This window comes from Ranitomeya imitator, chromosome 1 (genome assembly GCF_032444005.1).
Source record: "Ranitomeya imitator isolate aRanImi1 chromosome 1, aRanImi1.pri, whole genome shotgun sequence".
Classification (NCBI taxonomy): Eukaryota; Metazoa; Chordata; class Amphibia; order Anura; family Dendrobatidae; genus Ranitomeya; species Ranitomeya imitator.
Window position 1 is genome coordinate 132,625,835 of NC_091282.1, and position 22,763 is coordinate 132,648,597.

At 46.1% G+C, this 22,763-nt stretch overlaps 1 protein-coding gene across 2 annotated transcripts in view; it reads right to left on the reverse strand.

The window, feature by feature from the left end:
- The window catches only part of SSBP2 (single stranded DNA binding protein 2), a 224,007-nt gene extending 203,320 nt beyond the window's left edge, over positions 1 to 20,687 (reverse strand). For both annotated transcript variants that reach the window (XM_069751142.1, XM_069751132.1), the window contains exon 1: positions 20,545 to 20,687. In XM_069751142.1, coding sequence (XP_069607243.1) covers positions 20,545 to 20,600 — 56 coding nt within the window. In that variant the 5' untranslated portion in view covers positions 20,601 to 20,687. The remainder of the gene's footprint in view (positions 1 to 20,544) is intronic.
- Between the last annotated feature and the right edge of the window lie 2,076 nt (positions 20,688 to 22,763).

Genomic DNA, 22,763 nt, shown 5'->3' on the forward strand with positions numbered 1-22,763 from the left:
CACTTGTATATACAGTTTTATAAAGGGGATTATTCTGACTTTTTTTAATGCTCTTTCCCACATCTAATGTCTGTAGTGTGACACTTTTTACTGGTGCACCTGCACCCTGTTTCAGATAGCTCTGTTTTGATACTTTTGCTCTAATATTTGTAACTGATTGTATGGTATTATTTAATTTCTACTATTAAAGTATACTCTTTTTCATTATTTTGCTATCTTTTGTGATTGATATGCTCTAATTTTTGTATTTGAATATTAAAGGGGAGCTTCACAGGGTACTACCCTTAGTAGTTTTGCTCTCAACATGCTATTAAACGGCAGACTATCATGAAGCCCATTGGTGATCGTTCACTAGCAGCGTAGTCTAAACTTGAGACGATAAATAACCAATTAACCCACATTACACCCTCAATAGTTCAGACAGCTATAACTGTTATGTCACGGCACTGATAAAAAAAAAGGTGCTAAAAGATTCTCGGCTATGTTTGCTCTTTTGAGTTTGCCAGTGCTCAGTAAACCCCACTTCATAGTGACCTCTCGTTTTTCTTATTTGTCAGTAAGGAAATGAAACCTTCTCTGTGTAGAAATAGGAAGACACGGGCGCACACCAGAATTCCCTAACCTGGAGGCCATTCCTCAGGAGATAAACATGCATTGGCTTTTTGTTCCTGTGACGGTCATGGTAGCAGGAGGTCATTATCTGGCTGTTTGGCGAGAGCCCTGAGGGTCATCCTGGGGAGTGTCACGCCATCTGAGGAAGAACTCCCCTGAAAATTGGATTTCATTACCAAGCTGTAACGAAAGTTACATTTGCTTCCCCAGGTGTTTTACAGGCTGAACGTCTATAATCGAGGAGAAGTGAGTGAAATGTATCCTAAATTCCCATCATATACATCTAGACTAAGGTCGGCCAAAGCGGCAGAGAACAGGTTTGGCCGACAGTCTGTGTATGAGGGTTCCAGACAAATGATGGTCGTGGGGCGTTAAGGCAAAGTCATGTTCGATTTTCAACCGTCATCGGCAGCGGCTCTCTCAGAGAACACAGGAGCGCTCCTGTGTATGGGAGAGACGGCCGAGACAGCTGCCAACCGAACACTCCATGTGACAGCCTGGCTCACATAGTCACATACAGTAGCTGTGAGCTGCACATGACACCGGGCGCACATAGTGGTGCGGCCACAGCATACGAGATAGGGTCAATGATCGCATGGCCTGCGTCTGCCAAGTGTGCTCTGTGTAAGGGTATGTGCACCAGAAATGGGTTTCTTGGTAGGAAAAATGATCTATAAAATACGGTATGTGTAATTTTGCAGCTTTTTTTATGCAATTTTTTTGTCTCATTCAACTGAATGGGTGAAAAACGCTGAAAGAATTGACATGCCACAGAAGTGAAACTGCATCAAATCTGCAAGGAAAACATAAGTAGCTTGGGCATAAGATTACAGAAATCGCATTCACTTTACCGATACAGTAAAAAACACTTGAAAGGAAAAACATGGGAAATATGTGGCAAAAATGCGACTTGAGAACAAGCGCTTAGGCTGGTTTCACATTTGCGTTTGTTTTTTTTTTGCGTTTTAGCGCAAAAAACGCATGCGTTTTTTTTCCCCTATACTTAGGGAATATATAATATATATATATATAATATATATATTTTTTTTTATTTGTGTGGATTTCCTCACATACACGTATACATACACAATAGTATCATATAAATATACAATCAGAATTAAAAATCATTCATTAAAAAAATAAGTACATTTGTGATAGATCCTCTTTAAAATTCCCTCCTCGGACTCCGGCTCCAAGTAATAAAGATAACGATGGAGGAGGGGTGGATTTTTAACTATGTGCCATTAAACAAGAGCCATGACGGCTTCATAGCACTGAAGTGAAGAGATATAACAAGTACACAGTGTAGAAACATCAGGGCTTTCTAGAATGAGGTGCAGAAGAACAGATGGAGGTCTTTACAATTTTAGGCCTCAGTAATACTTGGAGAGGCTTCAGTTTACATCTAAATTAAATAGAAAGCGAAAGCAAATAAGATCAAAACAGAGGAAAAAACTGTTTACAGGGGAATGTAAAAGCACCAGCATAGAGGGGGAAGGAACCACTCAGAACGACTACACCCCCAGAAGACGTACACAGGTTGTGGCATACGGATGTGGGTCTTAAAGGGCCACTGTCACCCCCTCCAGCCGTTATAAACTAAAAGAGCCACCTTGTGCAGCAGTAATGCTGCATTCTAACAAGGTGGCTCTTTTAGTTTTAGGTTCAAGTATACCCCATATAAAGCGTTTTTATACTTAGCCACAATTCCTGTCTCTAGCCAGGGAGGCGGGTCCTCACTCCCCAGCTCTAACCGCTCCTCTGCCGTCACTCCAATCTTAATGCACTTTCGGCGCCGCCCCCTCAACGCTGTGTATGTTTCAAAACCGGCGCCTGCGCAGTGTACTGCTGTGCTGCGCAGACGCAGTAAGCTCTGGCCGTCTGACGCCCCAGCCAGGCTTGCTGACTGCGCCTGCGCGAGCATTGCAGCCAGCCACCTTTGGAATCCCCGCCCCGCACTGTGTTATGCATTATGCATAAAAAAACTGGTGAAAATAAAGGATAAAATTCATATAACAGTCAAAAGTAGTATTATTCCTCCTCATGCTCTCACAGAGGGTAGCTTATTCTGAAAAGTTACTTGAAAGTAGAGATACCCTTTAGGTGTACATTTAGTTTTAGGAGAAGTGTAGTATAATGCATGTACACAAAAACAATTATTACTAATTGCATTACTCATCTTATAAATATTGTAGTGCAGCGGTATCCTCACTGTGCAGTGATGAGGCAGTGACCCAGCAAAGTTCAAAGCAAAACGTCTCTTTACTGTTCGACTCACAAAAACACAGCACACGATATTCTCCGGATCACAGCCGGGAACCATATCCTCTGGATTGCAACCAATAAACACGCCAGTCCACCTTCGTGACCAGTTGCCATGGGCAACTGGACCGCCAAGTTAATGTTCAATTCGCAGAACTACACTTACACGATATCCTCCGGATTGCAGCTGGGAACCATATCCTCCAGTTTGCAGCCAATAAACATGCTAGTCCACCTCTGAGACCAGTTGCCGTGGACGACTGGACCGCTGTGGGTGCCAGGCCTTTGGCTGTTTGGCTCCGCTGTCCTGTGTTGCCTCACACAGGTGGAGAGCGCTGCAGAGCCTTCTGTTCTGTACTCCTCCAAACACCAGACTGACCCTGACCCTAACACACCCAACCCTCTGCTTCAGAGGTTTTTACAAGCAACCTGTGGCCTTCAGCCACATGGAAACCCCGGCCAGGAATGAAACGGACTGCACCACTACCATCTGAAGTCTGTTTCAAAACACAAAAGCAGAGAATAGGTTTTCCCTAAATCTGCCTTGGCACAACCAGCATGTCCAATACCTACACTCACTTTTATTCTGCTTTGCAACCAGAATAGCAGAATTCTGCTTTGCTACGCCTGTGACTGCAATGCATTCCCATGGCCTCAATGCGCATCCTGGGGGGGGGAACACACAGCGACCCTCATACGTAACACCAGTCACTGCCTCACAATATAAAAAAAAAAACACAATATTTTGACACCTTCCTATATAAAATGATAATTACATACAACTATTGCATAAATCATGTCACAGAATTATTAAGAACACTTGTATAAAAATAGTTTTGAAATATCATGGACATTAATAAACATCACAACCACTATATTGTTAAAGGCATTCTCTGCTATGTTTATACTGATGGGTCTACCCTCAGGACAGGTCATCACTCTCAGATTGTTGGGGGTGGGACATCAGGCACATCCGCAGCTCCCAGTGCCGGAGGCGGGCACATGTGCTGCACAGCTCCATCAACTGTATAATGGCCGTGGCTGGGTACTGCACTTCTGACCCTATTCAGATTAATTAGGGTGTATCTTCAGTGCCCCACTGCGGCCACTGTACAGAGGACGGTGCTTCGATGTGCAGCTCCAGAACTGGTCACATCTGCCAGCCACCAGCACTGGGAACAGCTGATCGGAAGGGATGCGATACGTCGTACCCCCACAGATCGGATAGGCCTTCAATGTATTGGACAAGCCCTTTAAGTAAAACACCATAGTAACAGTACAACTGGAATTATAAATCAAGAGAGACCCTCATCAGTAAAGAAGTAACGTGGATGTCTAAACCTGGAAATCAGTCCTAAAGGCGGCGAACACAACGACTAAATGGGAAATGGACTCTAGAGAGGCAAACAAAAAAGAGAACGGAAACCTTACATAACATAGTGCTAGTGAAAGAAATCGCAAAGACAGAAAAGAAAGTCAAGCAGCACAAACGACTGGTGAGAAAGTGCTGTGTTCATGTCTGTAGACTTCTATGGGCCAGACATCAGCCAAAGATTGGATTGCATTCCAATGGAGCATGTGCAGCAGAAGCTCCGCTGCGGTGACCTGCACATGCTCACAGGATCCTCTCCGATATCAAGCTAGGACAGTTTTCTGACCATGTAACAAGACAGCAGCCATTATAATGTACGATACGGATTACCTCAGAAGACTAAAAGAGTCTGATTTTTTAAATAAAAAGGAATTTCTTTATAGAGTTTATTTTTTTGGAAAACCCCTTTAAACAGTTAAACGCTTGTCCACAGGGCTGTGTCTGGTCTTAACAATGATATCGATAAATAAAACAGCTCACTTGTGGAGGCTATTATGGGAGTCTCAGCACGGAGGAAACCAAATCTGCCGGATATGGTGCGACGAAATCCAAAGAAAAGTCCTCCAGATTAAAAAGGGAAACTTTATTCCAGAATATTTACAAGGATCAAACAGTTTTAAGTATAACCCTTTTCCTACGCGTTTCAGTCCTTATTCGTGGATCCAGGAATGAGAACTATCCTTGAAACCGCTTGATCCTTTTAAATGTGCTGGAATAAAGTTTACCTTATAGGCCATGTTCACACGGTCAGTATTTTACCTCAGTAGCCAAAACCAGGAGTGGAACAATCAGAGGAAAGTGTAATAGAAACACGTCACCACTTCTGCATTTATCACCCACTCCTGGTTTTGGCTTACAAATACTGAGGTAAAATACTGACAGTGTGCATGTGGCCTTAATCTGTACTACGGCTGAAAGACTTTTCTTCTTTGGATTGTGTCTGGGTTTGTATCTAAACCTTAAGGCTTGTTTTCGCTTGTGAGAAACACATCCGTGTCTCGCACGTGGAAACGAAGCTCTGGCGCCGGCACTTGGGAGTGGAGCGTGCGGCCGCATAGCAACACATGGAGCCGCACGCTCCGCTCCGGAGTGCCGGCGCCAGAGCTTCGTTTCCACATGCGAGACACGGACGTGTTCCTCGCAAGTGAAAAACAAGCCCTTAGAGAAACAATGGGGCTAAGGAGTAACACCACTACTAGGGCTCAAGATTTGTACAATAGTAGCACTTACAGCGCCATGAACCATGTGTCCGCGTAACGAACTGTGGACCAGCACCACATGCAACTAGCCCCAGAAACTACAACTAAAGGATTGCGTGTCACTGACATCAAGCAGAGATGTTGCAATGGTAGGATAAAGCCACCATGTGTGTCAGGAAGTGGCAGAACGTTCCATCACACATCGAGCCAGCCTCTGCTCGCACGTCACTGGTTTTTTGCTTCTGTTACGTTGCCAATCGTTACTTTTTTTCTTGGAAAATATATCCATAAAAGGAACAATGGAGAATGCACATAGCGGCCATGATTATGGCTCTAGGAGAGAAAGGCTAAGACGGAGCAGGGCCATGTGAGGAGCAAGGGTGGTGCCTGATCAGTGAGGTTAAAGGGGTGGGGCGGGAGGGTCCAAAATGAAGAATGTGTGTGACTGGAAATACATGTGTCAATTTGGTGTCACAGGAGGTAAAATTAGAAGCAGCTTCTTGACACTACTACACGGGCAGAGAGACATTTTTCAGAGTTACTATGTGAAATACTGTCATTCTTGCTCGCACAGATTGTTTCCATGACAACGTGAGATCTGGGTGGAGTTTTACTCGTTTCCAATCTTTCCTTGTGTGCGATATTGGCAAACAGCGTCACCGACCTATGTCGTCTGGTGACAACATAAGTTTACCCATTGGATCATTAAAAGCAGCGGGCACTCAAGTACATCAGCTGTATGTGCCAGGTATCATTGGGGGCACTGTCCCCTCATATCGGGGAACCACACAGACTGATGAACAATGCATGGCAGCAAACTTTTTTAAACAGCACCCCCATCTGTCCACAGGTTGTGTTATCAATGCCTGTTCACTTCAATAAAGTTGAGCTGCTTTTAGGCTATGTTCACACGTTGCATTTTTTTGTGCTTTATTTTTATGCAAATTAAAAACTGTGTCTTACAATAGCAGCAAAAGCTACGAAATTCCAGAAATTAGGTTTTTTTCCCTGGATGTTTGGGAAAACTGCTGCGTTTTTTAAAACTACACTGTCACTTCTTTCAGTGTTTTTGCAGCATTTTTTTCACCCATAGAAAGCGATGATTAAGTGCAAAAGAACAGAAATACCAGGCTTTGCTGTGTTTTTAGTGAGAAAAAAAAAAAAAGTATGTGAAACCCATTTATTTTTGTGATTTTCCCAAATTTAAACCATAACGTCTTGGTCTCCTCACCCGATAATGGCAATTAGTATCAGTATAATTTACGGTAATTAAACTAGTAATGTCACCATGTATATTAGGAAGTTGCAGTAAACATTGGCTGACCAAGGTGTGAAATTGAACAATGCCTGACCAATTCAAGGGCTGACCAAAGTGTAAGGCTGTGTTCACACGTTGCGGTTTTTTCCCGATAAAAACGCTATAAAACCGCACAAAAACCGCATACAACAAGCATCCCATCATTTAGAATGAATTCCGCATGTTTTGTGCACATGATGCGTTATTTTCCGCATAAAAAACGCATACCGCACAAAATCCAGACATGCTCTATCTTTTTGCGTTTTTTTTGCGGATTTCCCACTCCAAAATGCATTGTGAAGTGTCCGGAAAAAACCGCGTCAAAACCGCGGCAAAAACGCATGCGGTTTTCTTGCGGATTTCATGCAGAAAATGTCCGGAATTCTCAGGAATTTTCTGCATGAATTCCTGAACGTGTGCACATAGCCTAAAAGTAAATAGTGGCCTCCTCTGCCAACACCCCTGTTGCATTTGCAACTGTGTATTTTTTCATAAACTCATATGAACTGTTTTGTTTAGAATAGTCACTATTTCTTCAGACATAAAAATCTTTTTCCACTAAATAATTTGATCAAATTGCCCTTTTTCCAAATATGGATGGTTTCACATATGGTTTACATTTCTGACTTGTTTTCATGCTTCCGTGGTGGAAGCAAAGCTGAAATGTGGGATCCTGAAAATCGCAGCAAAATCTGATTTTTTTGCAAGCAGCTTCTTTACTGCCAAGAGAGCAGGTTTTGCCTGCAGAAAAAAGCAAAAACACAACGTGTGAACATAGCCATAAACAGGTCCAAAAACGAGTTCCCCCCTGCTGCAATGACATCACGTCGACAACGCTGCAGCCAATCGCTGTCCTCAGCAGCTCCGACCATGTGGACGACATGAGCCACTTAGCTGGCTACAGTGCTGTCCACGTGATGCCACTGCTGCAGCGAAACAACAGAGAAAGGGCAGCAGTGAAGAGCCGACATTGGACTCAGGAAGGATAAGTGCAGTTTGATTTACTAATTCCACAAATGGCAGAAACCCAATTAAGGCTACTTTCACACTAGCGTCGGAATCTCCCCGTCGCAATGCGTCGGGGAGAGATTCCAACGCTAGCGTTTAGCGCATTGCACAATGGAGGCAGCGGATGCATTTCTCCGGCGCATCCGCTGCCCCATTGCAAGGTGAGGGGAGGTGGGGGCGGAGTTCCGGCCACGCATGCGCGGTCGGAAAAAGCGGTCCATCAGGAGCAAAAAACGTTACATGTAGCGTTTTTTGCTCCCGACGGTCCGCAGAAGCACAATGCATCCGTCGCTCGACGGACGCGACGTGTGGCAATCTGTCGCAAATGCGTCGTCAATACAAGTCTATGGGGAAAAAACGCATCCTGCAAGCACTTTTGCAGGATGCATTTTTTTTCTGCAAAACGACGCATTGTGACGGATTGCAGAAAACGCTAGTGTGAAAGTAGCCTAATAAAATGTCACAATGTTTCAGTCTATTGTCTTCATTCCTTCAATTATTGTCAGCCACCCTGATACACAGTTTACAGCCTAATCCAAGTTTCAGACCTTGGTCTTCTGGGATGGTCTCTGCTAGTAAAATAGACTGGATGTGGGCCTTGTGTGTAACCAGGTATTCAGCCCCGGTGGTCTGGAGAAATGACACGCACCTGTGTTGTCCCTGTAGTAAAAGGCTGTGACCTCTAGGGTTATGGTTACACATAGGAAGCTAGAACAATAGAGCAAGGACAACAGAGGCTTGTCCAACGTGCACACAACTTTTTAAAAGTCCATTTATTGCAATTCAATAACTGACTGCTGCATGGGAAATATCTTTGGAAGGCTCAGATTGATCGCTTGACGAGGACATTTCAACAAATTTTTCATGTTGGACCGGATCTTATTTAAAAGGTGTTCATCAGTGATTTCTAATCATGCAGGAGGTTAGACCAGGAGATCAGAGCTGTATCATTACATCTCACTGATAAACCTGCTCTAAGCTATGGTGGGGGCGTGTTCTTTTCTGCTGTTTTGCTTCCTGCTTATGATTGGTCAGACTCCTGCAAGGATACAAAGTACACGCCCCCAGTGAAAACTATCTGATAACTTGTGTTAACTCATTAAGTACGAAATGCTTTGATTGTCGACATCTCCGCAACGGAGAGGCAAGATTAAAAACAAAACTAAATATTTTATTCCACTGTGCAGCCATTATAACATCCTGTATCTACTTCACCATGAAACATTTGAGGAAAGGACCTCCTTAACATAAGGACGCTTTTAAGTTTATTTATGCCCATCCCTTCGCAAACTAATAAATCAGAGGCAGAAGATCAGACACCTCACTGAATACACATCAGACACAAACGTGGTGATGTTACTGAATGCCAAGCTGTCATTGGAAGCCACAAGTAGTAAACTGAAGAGTGTCTTCTATTCAGAGGGTATGCCAAGTATTTGCCACTGGTAATTATTAACTTGTCAGGACTATTTGTTTAGAAGTCAAACTCCTGGGTCACATAAATGGACTGGATTACTAGGAACCGGTTCTTCCAGCAAGGCGAAGGATGAAGAGGTCTGGTATGGATGGCAATTCTATGTAAAGAGGTGCACAGCAGCAGTGACATTTATAGTTCATGTTTTGTCCCTCACTAATATTGGGAATAGATCCCCATAGAGGATAGTAGAAAACATTCCCAATGGAAGAGCTCAGAAATGGTGAGAACGTACCGAGCGGCAGCTATAACAGGACTGTCTCCGGCCTCATACATGTGATTTCCACAATAACAACACTCAGCATCCAAGCGCTTGCACTTTCTAATAGGAGTCAGAGATGGACCATCACCTTCCAGAACATGTGGCTGCTCTTCTCCTCCATACTTTAAACTACAGCACTGCAGGCTATAACTCTGTGCAGTACATACGTTACATAGGCTTAGACAGCATTACCGGAACAGTGCTAATTTCTGTTGGGTCGGGGTCATACAAACGTATAAAAAAAAATTGTCAAGAGCTTTGTCCAGAAAACTTAGACAATTCTTTTCTCACTTGTCATGTGTGCCAGCCTTTATTTTTTTTATTTTTTTTTTTTTTTCTTACAGTAGAATATATTAATAGTTTACAGGACCATTTATAGTTTACTATGTTCCAGAATTGCAATGCATTCGTAAAAATCGGATGCGATAGTGTGGCGCCAAGTGGCATCGATTTTGTTTTGGTTTTTTTTTGTGCACGTATAGACTTGAATGGGCGAGTATCATCCGATTTACGAAATAACCTCGTGTATGATGCCATTTTTCCCCCAAACAGATCCGGTCAGGAAAAAAACACCAAAAAAAAAAAAAAACGCTCATCTGTACTGCCTCATTGAATAGTTTTGCTACGAGTGAGGTCCATTGGTTTGGTTTTTTTTTTTTTAGGAACAGCACTTGGACCGAAAGTTGTTTGAATGAATCCTTTAGAGTAAGAACAGGAACGACAGACCACCCTAGAGCCCCAGCGTCATATTGTGCTATCGCTCCTCATATCAGGATCGGGTCCCGTGGGGTACGGTCACACAGAATTCTCATGTCGTTTTGAAGCGGATCCTCTCCAAAAATCAACAGTAAAAACAGATTAAATACTCTAGGAATATGCTGGTTAATTATTCCAATGGGAAACACGTGAGGTATAAAGAAAAAAAGGTGATGTTTTCTCGGAAAATCAGCCTCAAACTAGATAAGGATCAAGTTAAAAAAAAAAAAAAAATTTAAAAAACCTTGAAAAGCCATGTCAGGTCTGAAAACCAGGTTAAAAAAAAAAAAAATACCTGATTCCTAAAGTGGATTTCTCTAGAAAACCATGTGGAAGTTCACTCCTTACTTCGCATTTCCACATGTAGTTGCCTTATTTTCCATTCCATCTTTCAGAATATTTTTTACCTTCTTTGCAGGTAACAGCCACACATAAGGCCCCACATACATATAAGGCTACTTTCACACATCAGGTTTTCAGTGTCAGGCTAAATCCAGCGAATGTTGGAAAAACTGGATCTGGCGCAGACTGTGAAAAACTGATGCAACGGATCCGTTTTTTTGACGAATCCGGCTAGCATATTTAGATTATTGGATAAAAAAAAAAAAAAAAATTGGGAGCATGCTCAGTTTAAAAAAAACCGGATCAGGCCGCCGGATCCCCCTTTTCTGGATCCGGCACCTTCCGGCTTTTACGCCGGAGACAAAAAATGTTGCTATGGACGTTTTTTCAAGAAACCGGAAGCGGTAGATTTGCCAGATCCAGCGAAAACCAGACGAAACGCAATGTCATCCGATGCAATCCGGCACTAATACAAGTCTATGGGAAAAAAACTGGATCCGGCAGCAACATTCGCCTGATCCGGTTTTTTGAAAATTAGCCGGATTTAGCCTGACATTGAAAACCTGATGTGTGAAAGTAGCCTAAATCTAACAACGGCCGAACCCCCCCAATATAGGCCAGCAGGTTAATGCCTGTGGGGGTCCCCAACAGATAATGTCAGGTAGATAATGATTACAGCCTGGCAAACCTTTAGTTCTCAGTGACAAGAGGAGTCTGACAACAGAGGAGGAGGGTCCGCCGAATATTCGGCTAGCTATTGTGTATGAGGGGCTTCACAGAGGCAATAAGCCTCAATAAGTGGTGGATGTTTACAGGCTATTTTTACCTCTGAAGACCACCCGTCCTGCTGTACCTCACTATGTGTTGGGGGATTTCGGTTCAGGAGTGATCAGGGCAGGTAGTAAAGTGTTTGTATCATTGTCTCGCCTCTTAATGGTGATTTTATCACCGTCCTCTCCATTACTACTGTCACCATTTGTAGCACTTGAAGTCTTACCTACATGCGGGAAAGATTTATGATCTCATGAGGTAATTCAGCAGAAAACACTATCTAGAATCAATCTGAAGGAAGCGCTCCCATTCAAGTGATGGAGGGTATCGATGTATGCGGTCCTGTGGACAATGAGGGGCAGACTGGGCTAACACCGAGGAAAACATAATACAGCAGGTACATCACATAAGGAGTACTACAAATATCAGTGCGGCATCGCTGAGGATCAGATAGGCAGTCGGGGGGATTCTAAGAACAGCGGGGAAGGGCGAAAACAATTACCGTATATTTGTCACATGAATCTTCTATCTGATGTCACAGGACCATCAAGCCCAATTCACACTGTAAAACCTGGAAAATGGACTGCGCATGTACTGCAGTGATCCCTCCGGAGCGATTTTTTGAATGCTAGATATTTTGGTGCTATTTTGTAAAACTTACAAGTTCCTGTGCTAAAGAGTCACAAACACAGTTAAGACCAAAGATAAATCCATTTCTGATTTTGCACAAAGTCATAAAAAGACCCCACGTTCAACCTCATAGGGGCCGAGTGTTTTATACAGATGGTCAGGATATTGCGGCCCACGGCTTGTGCAGCATTAATCTCCCGGCAGGTTCCCTTTAAGGCTATGAGCACACATTGGGTAAAGGAATGCACACATTTCTGCCCCATTCCTGCTTCACTTGGCAGGTAAAACGCACATTTTTGCCTGCAACTTTAAATAATTTGAGTGAAGAAAATGGTGAAAAACTCGGGCAAAAGCGCACAGAGAAATGACACGCTTCAGATGATATTCTGCACCATCGTGTGCGTGAGACGTCAGGTTTCTCCTTCCCTTTGCTGGCATCAGGTTTCAATAACATCGCGTGGCGAAAACGCAACGTGTGCACACGGCCTAAGGCTTTGTTCCCATCAGGAGCTTCTGACGCTGCAGAATTTATGCGCCTATTATTTGCATGAGGTTACTTGCGCTTTTAATCACATTTTTGATGCTACGCTTTTTGGTGTCATGCCTTAGAGTTTCTGATACCTCCAGGTATTTGGCTTTGAGAAAACTTCATTGATACTTAGGTGCGATTTACGTCCGGTTTTGATGGGCTTCTGCCATGGAAACACAATAAAAATACATGTACAAATTATCCAGGCGGATCTTCCACATCTACGGTAATACAAGTCTGTGGGGAAAGTCTTCACAGCAAGAGAAACCGATCAGAAACTTGCATCGCAGATCAGTTTACTTGGAGTAAAATAAAAAATAAAAATAAAAACAGGAAAACCACCAATAAAGTAGTCAGACATGTTCAAAATGTCCAAGAATGTTCCCAGAAAGATCTGTGTCTGCTGTAGTGAACATGTGTGAGCGGCTGTAACAGCCAATATGAGCCAAACCGCGCACCGCTGCGTCCACGGATTAAACACTCGCTGGGTGATCACTTCAGTGGTCGATCCACTAACCAACTTCAATCTCAGGAACGACCACCTTACAAACACTGCAGCAGCTTGGCAATTTACTAATTTCTCTGGATACATGGTTACATCCATATATATTTGGACAGAGACAAAAACAGGGTGGCACATGTTAAGGAGCTGAAACTCCTAAACCCTTCATCCGATACCCTCAAATGAAAGCTGAAAGTCTGAACTTCAACTGCATCTGAATTGTTTTGTTTAAAATTCATTGTGGTAATGTCTATAACCAAAATTAGAAAAATGTTGTCTCTGTCCAAATATATATGGACATACAGTTATGGTCAAAAGTATGGACACCCCTGCAATTCTGTCAGATAATACTCATTTCTTCCTGAAAATGATTGCAAACACAGATTATTTGGTATTATTAACTTCATTTAATTTGTTTTAAATGAAAAAAACACAAAAGAGAATGAAGCAAAAAGCAAAACATTGATCATTTCACACAAAACTCCAAAAATGGGCCAGACAAAAGTATTGGCACCCTCAGCCTAATACTTGGTTGCACAACCTTTAGCCAAAATAACTGCGACCAACTGCTTCCGGTAACCATCAATGAGTTTCTTACAATGCTCTGCTGGAATTTTAGACCATTCTTCTTTAGCAAACTGCTCCAGGTCCCTGATATTTGAAGGGTGCCTTCTCCAAACTGCCATTTTTAGATCTCTCCACAGGTGTTTTATGGGATTCAGGTCTGGACTCGTTGCTGGCCACCTTAGAAGTCTCCAGTGCTTTCTCTCAAACAATTTTCTAGTGCTTTTTGAAGTGTGTTTTGGGTCATTGTCCTGCTGGAAGACCCATGACCTCTGAGGGAGACCCAGCTTTCTCACACTGGGCCCTACATTATGCTGCAAAATTTGTTGGTAGTCTTCAGACTTCATAATGCCATGCACACGGTCAAGCAGTCCAGTGCCAGAGGCAGCAAAGCAACCCCAAAACATCAGGGAACCTCCGCCATGTTTGGCTGTAGGGACCGTGTTCTTTTCTTTGAATGCCTCTTTTTTTCTCCTGTAAACTCTATGTTGATGCCTTTGCCCAAAAAGCTCTACTTTTGTCTCATCTGACCAGAGAACATTCTTCCAAAATGTTTAGGCTTTTTTAGGTAAGTTTTGACAAACTCCAGCCTGGTTTTTTTATGTCTCGGGGTAAGAAGTAGGGTCTTCCTGGGTCTCCTACCATACAGTCCCTTTTCATTCAGACGCCGACGGATAATACGGGTTGACACTGTTGTACCCTCGGACTGCAGGGCAGCTTGAACTTGTTTGGATGTTAGTCGAGGTTGTTTATCCAACATCCGCACAATCTTGCGTTGAAATCTCTTGTCAATTTTTCTTTTCCGTCTACATCTAGGGAGGTTAGCCACAGTGCCATGGGCTTTAAACTTCTTGATGACACTGCACACGGTAGACACAGGAACATTCAGGTCTTTGGAGATGTACTTGTAGCCTTGAGATTGCTCATGCTTCCTCACAATTTGGTTTCTCAAGTCCTCAGACAGTTCTTTGGTCTTCTTTCTTTTCTCCATGCTCAATGTGGTACACACAAGGACACAGGACAGAGGTTGAGTCAACTTTAATCCATGTCAACTGGCTGCAAGTGTGATTTAGTTATTGCCAACACCTGTTAGGTGCCACAGGTAAGTTACAGGTGCTGTTAATTACACAAATTAGAGAAGCATCACATGATTTTTCGAACAGTGCCAATACTTTTGTCCACCCCCTTTTTTATGTTTGGTGTGGGATTATATCCAATTTGGCTTTAGGACAATTCTTTTTGTGTTTTTTAATTTAAGACAAATTAAATAAAGATAATAATACCAAAGAATTTGTGTTTGCAATCATTTTCAGGAAGAAACTGAGTATTATCTGACAGAATTGCAGGGGTGTTAATACTTTTGGCCATGACTGTAGCTATGTATCCAGAGAAATTAGTAAATTGCCAAGCTGCTGCAGTGTTTGTAAGGTGGTCGTTCCTGAGATTGAAGTTGGTTATTGGATCGACCACTGAAGTGATCACCCAGCGAGTGTTTAATCCGTGGACGCAGCGGTGCGCGGTTTTGCCCATATTGGCTGTTACAGCCGCTCACACACGTTCATTACAGTGGACACAGATCTTTCTGGGAACATTCTTGGACATTTTGAACATGTCTGACTACTTTATTGGTGGTTTTCCTTTTTTTATTTTTTATTTTACTCCACGTAAACTGATCTGCGATGCAAGTTTCTGATCGGTTTCTCTTGCTGTGAAGACTTTCCCCACAGACTTGTATTACCGTAGATGTGGAAGATCCGCCTGGATAATTTGTACATGTATTTTTATTGTGTTTCCATGGCAGAAGCCCATCAAAACCGGACGTAAATCGCACCTAAGTATCAATGAAGTTTTCTCAAAGCCAAATACCTGGAGGTATCAGAAACTGTAAGGCATGACACCAAAAAGCGTAGCATCAAAAATGTGATTAAAAGCGCAAGTAACCTCATGCAAATAATAGGCGCATAAATTCTGCAGCGTCAGAAGCTCCTCATGGGAACAAAGCCTTAGGCCGTGTGCACACGTTGCGTTTTCGCCACGCGATGTTAGTGAAACCTGATGCCAGCAAAGTGAAGGAGAAACCTGACGTCTCACGCACACGATGCTTGTTTGTGTCTTGCAGATTTGGTGCAGAATATCATCTGAAGCGTGTCATTTTTCTGTGCGTTTTTGCCCGAGTTTTTCACCATTTACTTCACTCAAATTATTTAAAGTTGGAGGCAAAAAGTGCGTTTTAGGCTACTTTCACACTAGCGTTTTTTGTAAATCCGTCACAATGCGTCGTTTTGCAGAAAAAACGCATCCTGCAAAAGTGCTTGCAGGATGCGTTTTTTCCCCATACACTTCTATTGACGACACATTTGCGACGGATTTGCACACTTCGCATCCGTCTTGCGCCGAATGCGTCGTGCTTTGGCGGACCGTCAGGAGAAAAAAACCCTGCATGTAACGTTTTTTTCTCCCGACGGACCGCTTTTTCCGACCACGCATGCGCGGCCGGAACTCCGCCCCCACCTCCCCGCACCTTACAATGGGGCAGCGGATGCGCCGGAAAAATGCATCCGCTGCCTCCATTGTGCAATGCAGCAAACGCTAGCGTCGGAATCTCTCCCCGACGCATTGCGACGGGGAGATTCCGACGCTAGTGTGAAAGAAGCCTTACCTGCCAAGTGATGCAGGAATGGGGCAGAAATGTGTGCACATAGCCTTAAAGGGAAAAATGTTGTCTCTGTCCAAATATATATGGACCTAACTGTACATGGAAAGTCATTAGATGCCTTAATATTTAATTTTCAATCTTCAGCTTCACAACTTTGCAAAAAAAAAAAAAAAAGTGTAACGTATGTTCATTACATACAGAATAGTTCACTGTTAATTCAAGTCGGATAATAAAGCTACAGGTAAACCAAAGTAAGAAATATACAAAATAAATGACTGCATTTCGGCAGCACCAATCGTTTATTCTAGTTTTTATTTAGTGCAGTCTCTGAGATGGTCTGTGGAGCGTGTGGTTTTTTTTTTTTTTTTGCGCCATGTGCTGTAGTAATAGTGAAGCAATGCCGAGCGGACGGACCCATATTAGATCTATCTGATGGCGCCTGGATCAGCCATTGTGACAAGTGACAAATTGCTCCACGTGCAACTACAAATTGTGCTGGAAACTAAAAGATTTCATCAGCAGTGCTGGAGAGAAGGGAAAAGGCAAACTATAGATATATACAAAAATAATAAATGGTCTCCTGGAAGATGTACTATGTATAAAACAGCGGAAATGAGAATATATCAAAAATAGTAATATCTTCAATTGGGCTTTAAAAAAAAAAAACTTTAAATAATCTAATAAAAACTACATACATGAATTATTCTTCTGTTAAGAGAATAATACGGAGTTCTCCACAAATAACAGTTTGCTATAAACCAATCACTTTCTGTAAGACTAACAGCCCCATACACATAAGATAAAAGTCACAGAAGCTGCCAATATTAGGAGGGGAGAAATGGCCGCTCATATACTGGCTATGGCACCCGCCGATCCAGCCTTACAGATATCGGGGGACATACGGACTGGGCGGCTGGTGTTCAATCTCCCAGTTCTTTTGCTGGTGGGGAGATAATTTAGGCAGCGAGGAGCCGGCTATCAATCAGCAGAACATTGGAAGCGACCATTGACAAAACCGAGCAGAAGAGAAGAAGCTGACGTGAGGTGATAGCAAACAGGAGTCACCGGCAGAGAGGACACAGGGCAGAACCTGCCCGGAAGTCCTTACACCCAGCGCAAAAAAAGCCAAAGTCCCGGTTCACCCCTTTACTGTTCATTGCCAGCCTCAATCCCCGAAGACAACCAGTACTGAGACCTGAGAATTCACTGGGGCAATATGGCATCCCACTGCTCCCATTACAGGCTGCCATGTGAATGTTATGGTGCCACCTTTTATGACTACTATTCGCTGTGGCCAACAGATGATGGTCCATGACAGGGGACCCATTTTTGTTAAAAGGGGGTCTTCCCTGTCAAAACTAAACTAATGCTACGTCTATGATAGGGGACTTAGCAGCTATAGAACTCCCCCAGAATCAGCGCAGGCGCGCGGCCATCGCTCTCTCCTGTCTGCAGCACCCAGGGGCAAGTGATGGCTGCAGACAGGAGAGCGGGAGAGGGGGCCTACTCCAATATGTGTGTGCACAGGGCCGGGGATTCAGATCATACACTGGGCAGGGAGTGCTGTCGGCATGTAGAGGGGTAAGCACTGGGCACCCACCATTGGCCCGGTGACGGGGGCACTGAGGACCCTTCTACACTGCAGGTACGGGTAGTAGCCCCCCATGGGGGTGAAGTGGCCGATGTGAGGGCGACAGACACCTCTCACACAGAACTCCTGAACCAAACCCCTGATCGTTCGGATTTCCTCACAGATGTCACTTCTTTGATCCGCAGTGGTCACGTCCGTTTCCTTATGGGTCATTCACAAGTCAGAGCGGCGTGTGCGGGGCACGCACGGCGGCACACAGAGTCCTGACGGCTCCGACTATCATTTTCTCAGTGTGATTCATCAATAGCAAAATAACAGTTCTACCAACCGTCGCTGAGAAGCAAATTGGAAAGCGATCGGCAGTAATGGCCGCACTTCCGGTTGTCACTTCAGCAAAAATGGGCACAAATTCAGAAAAGCCAAAGGACTCGTACTTCTAACTTCATCACTACTCCTCCAAATGTTAGGAGAAAATAACTAAAGGGGTATTCACACCTCAGACACACCTATGTGCAGGATGGGGGTGAGGCGGACCCCAGCCACAGCTCCGACACACCGGGTTCAGGGGGCCGCTCTCCAGTACATCAGCGAAAACAATCCCCCAAGGAAAGGTTAGTGGGGAGAAGAAACATCCTAAGATCTAGGGTAAGGCTATGTTCACACTATGCAGATTCCACTGCGGATTTTTCCGCAGCAGAATTCCCAAATCCGCAGTGAAAACCCGTCGCGGTTTTTACTGCGGATTTATCGCGGTTTTTACTGCGGTTTCTTCTGCGGATTTTCATCTGCAGTTTTCTATTGGAGCAGGTGAAAATCCGCAGAAAAGAAGTGACATGCTGCGGAATGTAATCCGCAGCGTTTCCGCGCGGTTTTTTCCGCAGCATGTGCACTGCGTTTTTTGTTTCCCATAGGTTTACATTGTACTGTAAACCCATGGGAAACTGCTGCAGATCCGCAGCGGTCAAATCCGCTGCGGATCCGCAGTGAAATCCGCAAAGTGTGAATATAGCCTAAGGCATTGATCGGGGCTATAACCAGCTCTTAAAGGGACAGCACACGGCTAGGATGTGCGAGGAGGTCCTGAATAACGAGGAGCATGAAGGCGCTGCAGATCTGTGGCCCCTGGACCCAGTCATTTCAGGAATATCAGGCAATGGCTGCTCTTGGTACATGAATAACAGGTCACTTACTAGAAACCATAAGCAAGGTAGTTGGTCCACTTGTGTAACTGCATGTATCTGAATGGAGCTTGTGCTGCAGTTCTGCATGGCAGGTGGTCCTGTGCGGGGGAAGACTTACAAGGGGGTCACAGAACAGGAGGGGTCCCACCAATAGTAAGGCAATATACTAGAAATATGCCATCACCTTCACACATAACGCATGTACCAATGAGTCCTGGGGCGCTGGCGAGACCGCTGATGGTTTCCAGGTAGCAGGGTCCTGCCTGATGCAAGTGAGCAGGCAGGACGGGACACAGTCATGTGCGCTGCTGTCTATACACTGACTGCAGGGACGCAGGAGACCCCACTGCACATAATGGGGTCTAACATCACAGAATTACTGAGCGCAGGAGGACGAGGCAGGAAATGGACAAGAACAAGACAGCCCTGCAGAGTGACCCCAGAAGGGGCACAATCACCCACAGAAGGGGCACAAACACCCTCCCCCCAGAAGAGGCACAAACACCCTCCCCCCAGATGGGGCACAAACACCCCCAGAAGAGGCACAAACACCCCCAGAAGAGGCACAAACACCCCCAGAAGAGGCACAAACACCCTCCCCCCAGATGGGGCACAAACACCCCCAGAAGAGGCACAAACACCCCCAGAAGAGGCACAAACACCCTCCCCCCAGATGGGGCACAAACACCAACAGAAGGGGCACAATCGCCCCCCCCCCAGGAGGGGCACAATCACTCACAGAAGGGGCACAATCACCCCCAGAAGAGGCACAAACACCCCCAGAAGAGGCACAAACACCCTCCCCCCAGATGGGGCACAAACACCAACTGAAGGGGCACAAACACCAACAGAAGGGGCACAATCGCCCCCCCCCCCAGGAGGGGCACAATCACTCACAGAAGGGGCACAATCCCCCCCCCCCCTCCCAGAAGGGGCAGATTCACCCCCCAGAAGGGGCAGGGTAGCAGCTGCACATGTGGGGAATGGGAGGCTGGTGGGCAGAGGCCGGGGCCAGGTGCCAGCTACTGCTCGCTGTTGGCAGCCCTGCCCTCGGCATCCCCACCAGGCTCCGCTCGCTGCTGGTACAGCCGGATGGGGCAGGTAATGTCACTCCGCTCCGGGACCGCAGCACACGGCGCTCGGGGAAACTTCTGCTGCTGGCCATCAGGATCCTTAAGGACAATTCTGGGCAGATGTCGCATGCATTAAATGTCGCGCACTATCAGATCGCACGGACACTCGGGGACGGCGCAGCTTTCAGCGACAATTCAATCATTTCAGCCTTTTTTCCCCTGCGACAAAAGTTTTCCAGCGGCCGCCACTCTGCCGAGAGCGGAGCAGCCGCCGGTGAGCAGGTAGCAGTGTCCGGGCTGATGGAGGCCGGCGGCGGGCTGCGCACTCCGGCTCTCACCTCTCTGCCCCAAACTTACTTTCCCGGCACCGGTGACCGCGCCGTCCTCCCACCCAGGAGGGGAGAAGTTTGGGATCCCCGGCCTGTCCCCCGGTCCCCGCACCGTCCCCGGTGAGCGCACTTACTTCTCCCTGGCCTGGCTGTCGGACGGTACGCTGTTACTCTTGCCTTTGGCGTACATGCTTGCAGAAAGCTCCGATTGTCACACACCTGTCAACCGATCACAGCCTCCCCAGGAACAACCCCGTCACCATGGCGACACCAGCAGCGCCCACCCTGATAGGCCCGCCCGGCGGCCGGCCCCACCCCTTCGCCATGGCAACCAGTGTGATAGACATGCTCTTCCCCTCCCTCCCTCCCGTCCTCCCTCCGCCTCCTCAGCAGGACGGGCTCGGAGCGGCGCACACAGGCTGCCGCTGCCTCCTCCTCCACCTCCTTCTTCTCCTTTCCTCGGAGCTGGGAGGGGGAGGAGGAGGGGGGATTTGAAACCGTTCTAGAAGGATTTTTAAACAACTGGCTGTTCCGTGTGACGCGCTGCCCGCCCGCCGCTGCCGGGAGAGCGCTCACAGGAGGGGGCCGGGCGGCAGGAAAGTGCGGACTGGAGCGGCGGGTCACAACTGCAGTACACGGCCCGGAGCTGCCACTGACGAGCTCGGTGCAGGCTGTGGAGACGGCCCGGACCTGTGCACATACACAGGAATAATGCGGTTCTGTAGCCCTATACTGGCACAGCAACACACTGCTAATTGGAGCCAATCAGTGATAGTCTTTGTTACTCGTAACAACCAATCACAGCACAGCTTCATTATGCAAGTGAATGAAAGCCGCTCTGTGATTGGTTACACTGTAAACGCTTGGAGTTTGAATTAAAAACTTTAAAACAGCAAAGATGTAACATGCTGATTTGTGTAGAGCAGACCCCCTGCTGCTGTGTGAGGGGGATCTATAGGAATCGCTGACCAGTATGGAGGGAGCGGACCCCCTGCTGCTGTGTGAGGGGGATCTATAGGAAACATAGGAATCACTGACCAGTATGGAGGGAGCGGACCCCCTGCTGCTGTGTGTGAGGGGGATCTATAGGAAACATGTAGGAATCACTGACCAGTATGGAGGGAGCGGACCCTGCTGCTGTGTGTGAGGGGGATCTATAGGAAACATGTAGGAATCACTGACCAGTATGGAGGGAGCGGACCCCCTGCTGCTGTGTGTGAGGGGGATCTATAGGAAACATGTAGGAATCACTGACCAGTATGGAGGGAGCGGACCCCCTGCTGTGTGTGAGGGGGATCTATAGGAAACATGTAGGAATCACTGACCAGTATGGAGGGAGCGGACCCCCTGCTGCTGTGTGTGAGGGGGATCTATAGGAAACATGTAGGAATCACTGACCAGTATGGAGGGAGCGGACCCCCTACTGCTGTGTGTGAGGGGGATCTATAGGAAACATAGGAATCACTGACCAGTATGGAGGGAGCGGACCCCCTGCTGCTGTGTGTGAGGGGGATCTATAGGAAACATGTAGGAATCACTGACCAGTATGGAGGGAGCGGACCCTGCTGCTGTGTATGAGGGGGACTATAGGATACACATAGGAATCACTGACCAGTATGGAGGGAGCGGATCCTGCTGTGTATGAGGGGGATATACAGGAAACATAGGAATCACTGACCAGTATGGGGGGAGCAGACCCCCTGCTGTGTATGAGGGGGATATACAGGAAACACATAGGAATCACTGACCAGTATGGGGGGAGCGGACCCCCTGCTGTGCATGAGGGGGCTATACAGGAAACATAGGAATCACTGACCAGTATGGGGGGAGCGGACCCTGCTGTGTATGAGGGGGCTATACAGGAAACATAGGAATCACTGACCAGTATGGGGGGAGCGGACCCTGCTGCTGTGTATGAGGGGACATACAGGAAACATAGGAATCACTGACCAGTATGGAGGGAGCGGACCCTGCTGTGTATGAGGGGACATACAGGAAACATCGGAATCACTGACCAGTATGGAGGGAGCGGACCCTGCTGTGTATGAGGGGACATACAGGAAACATAGGAATCACTGGCCAGTATGGAGGGAGCGGACCCCCTGCTGTGTATGAGGGGACACACAAGAATCACATAGGAATCACTGACCAGTATGGAGGGAGCGGACCCTCTGCTGTGTGTGAGGGGGATCTATAGGATACACATAGGAATCACTGACCAGTATGGGGGGAGCGGACCCTGCTGCTGTGTATGAGGGGGACTATAGGATACACATAGGAATCACTGACCAGTATGGGGGGAGCGGACCCCCTGCTGTGCATGAGGGGGCTATACAGGAAACATAGGAATCAC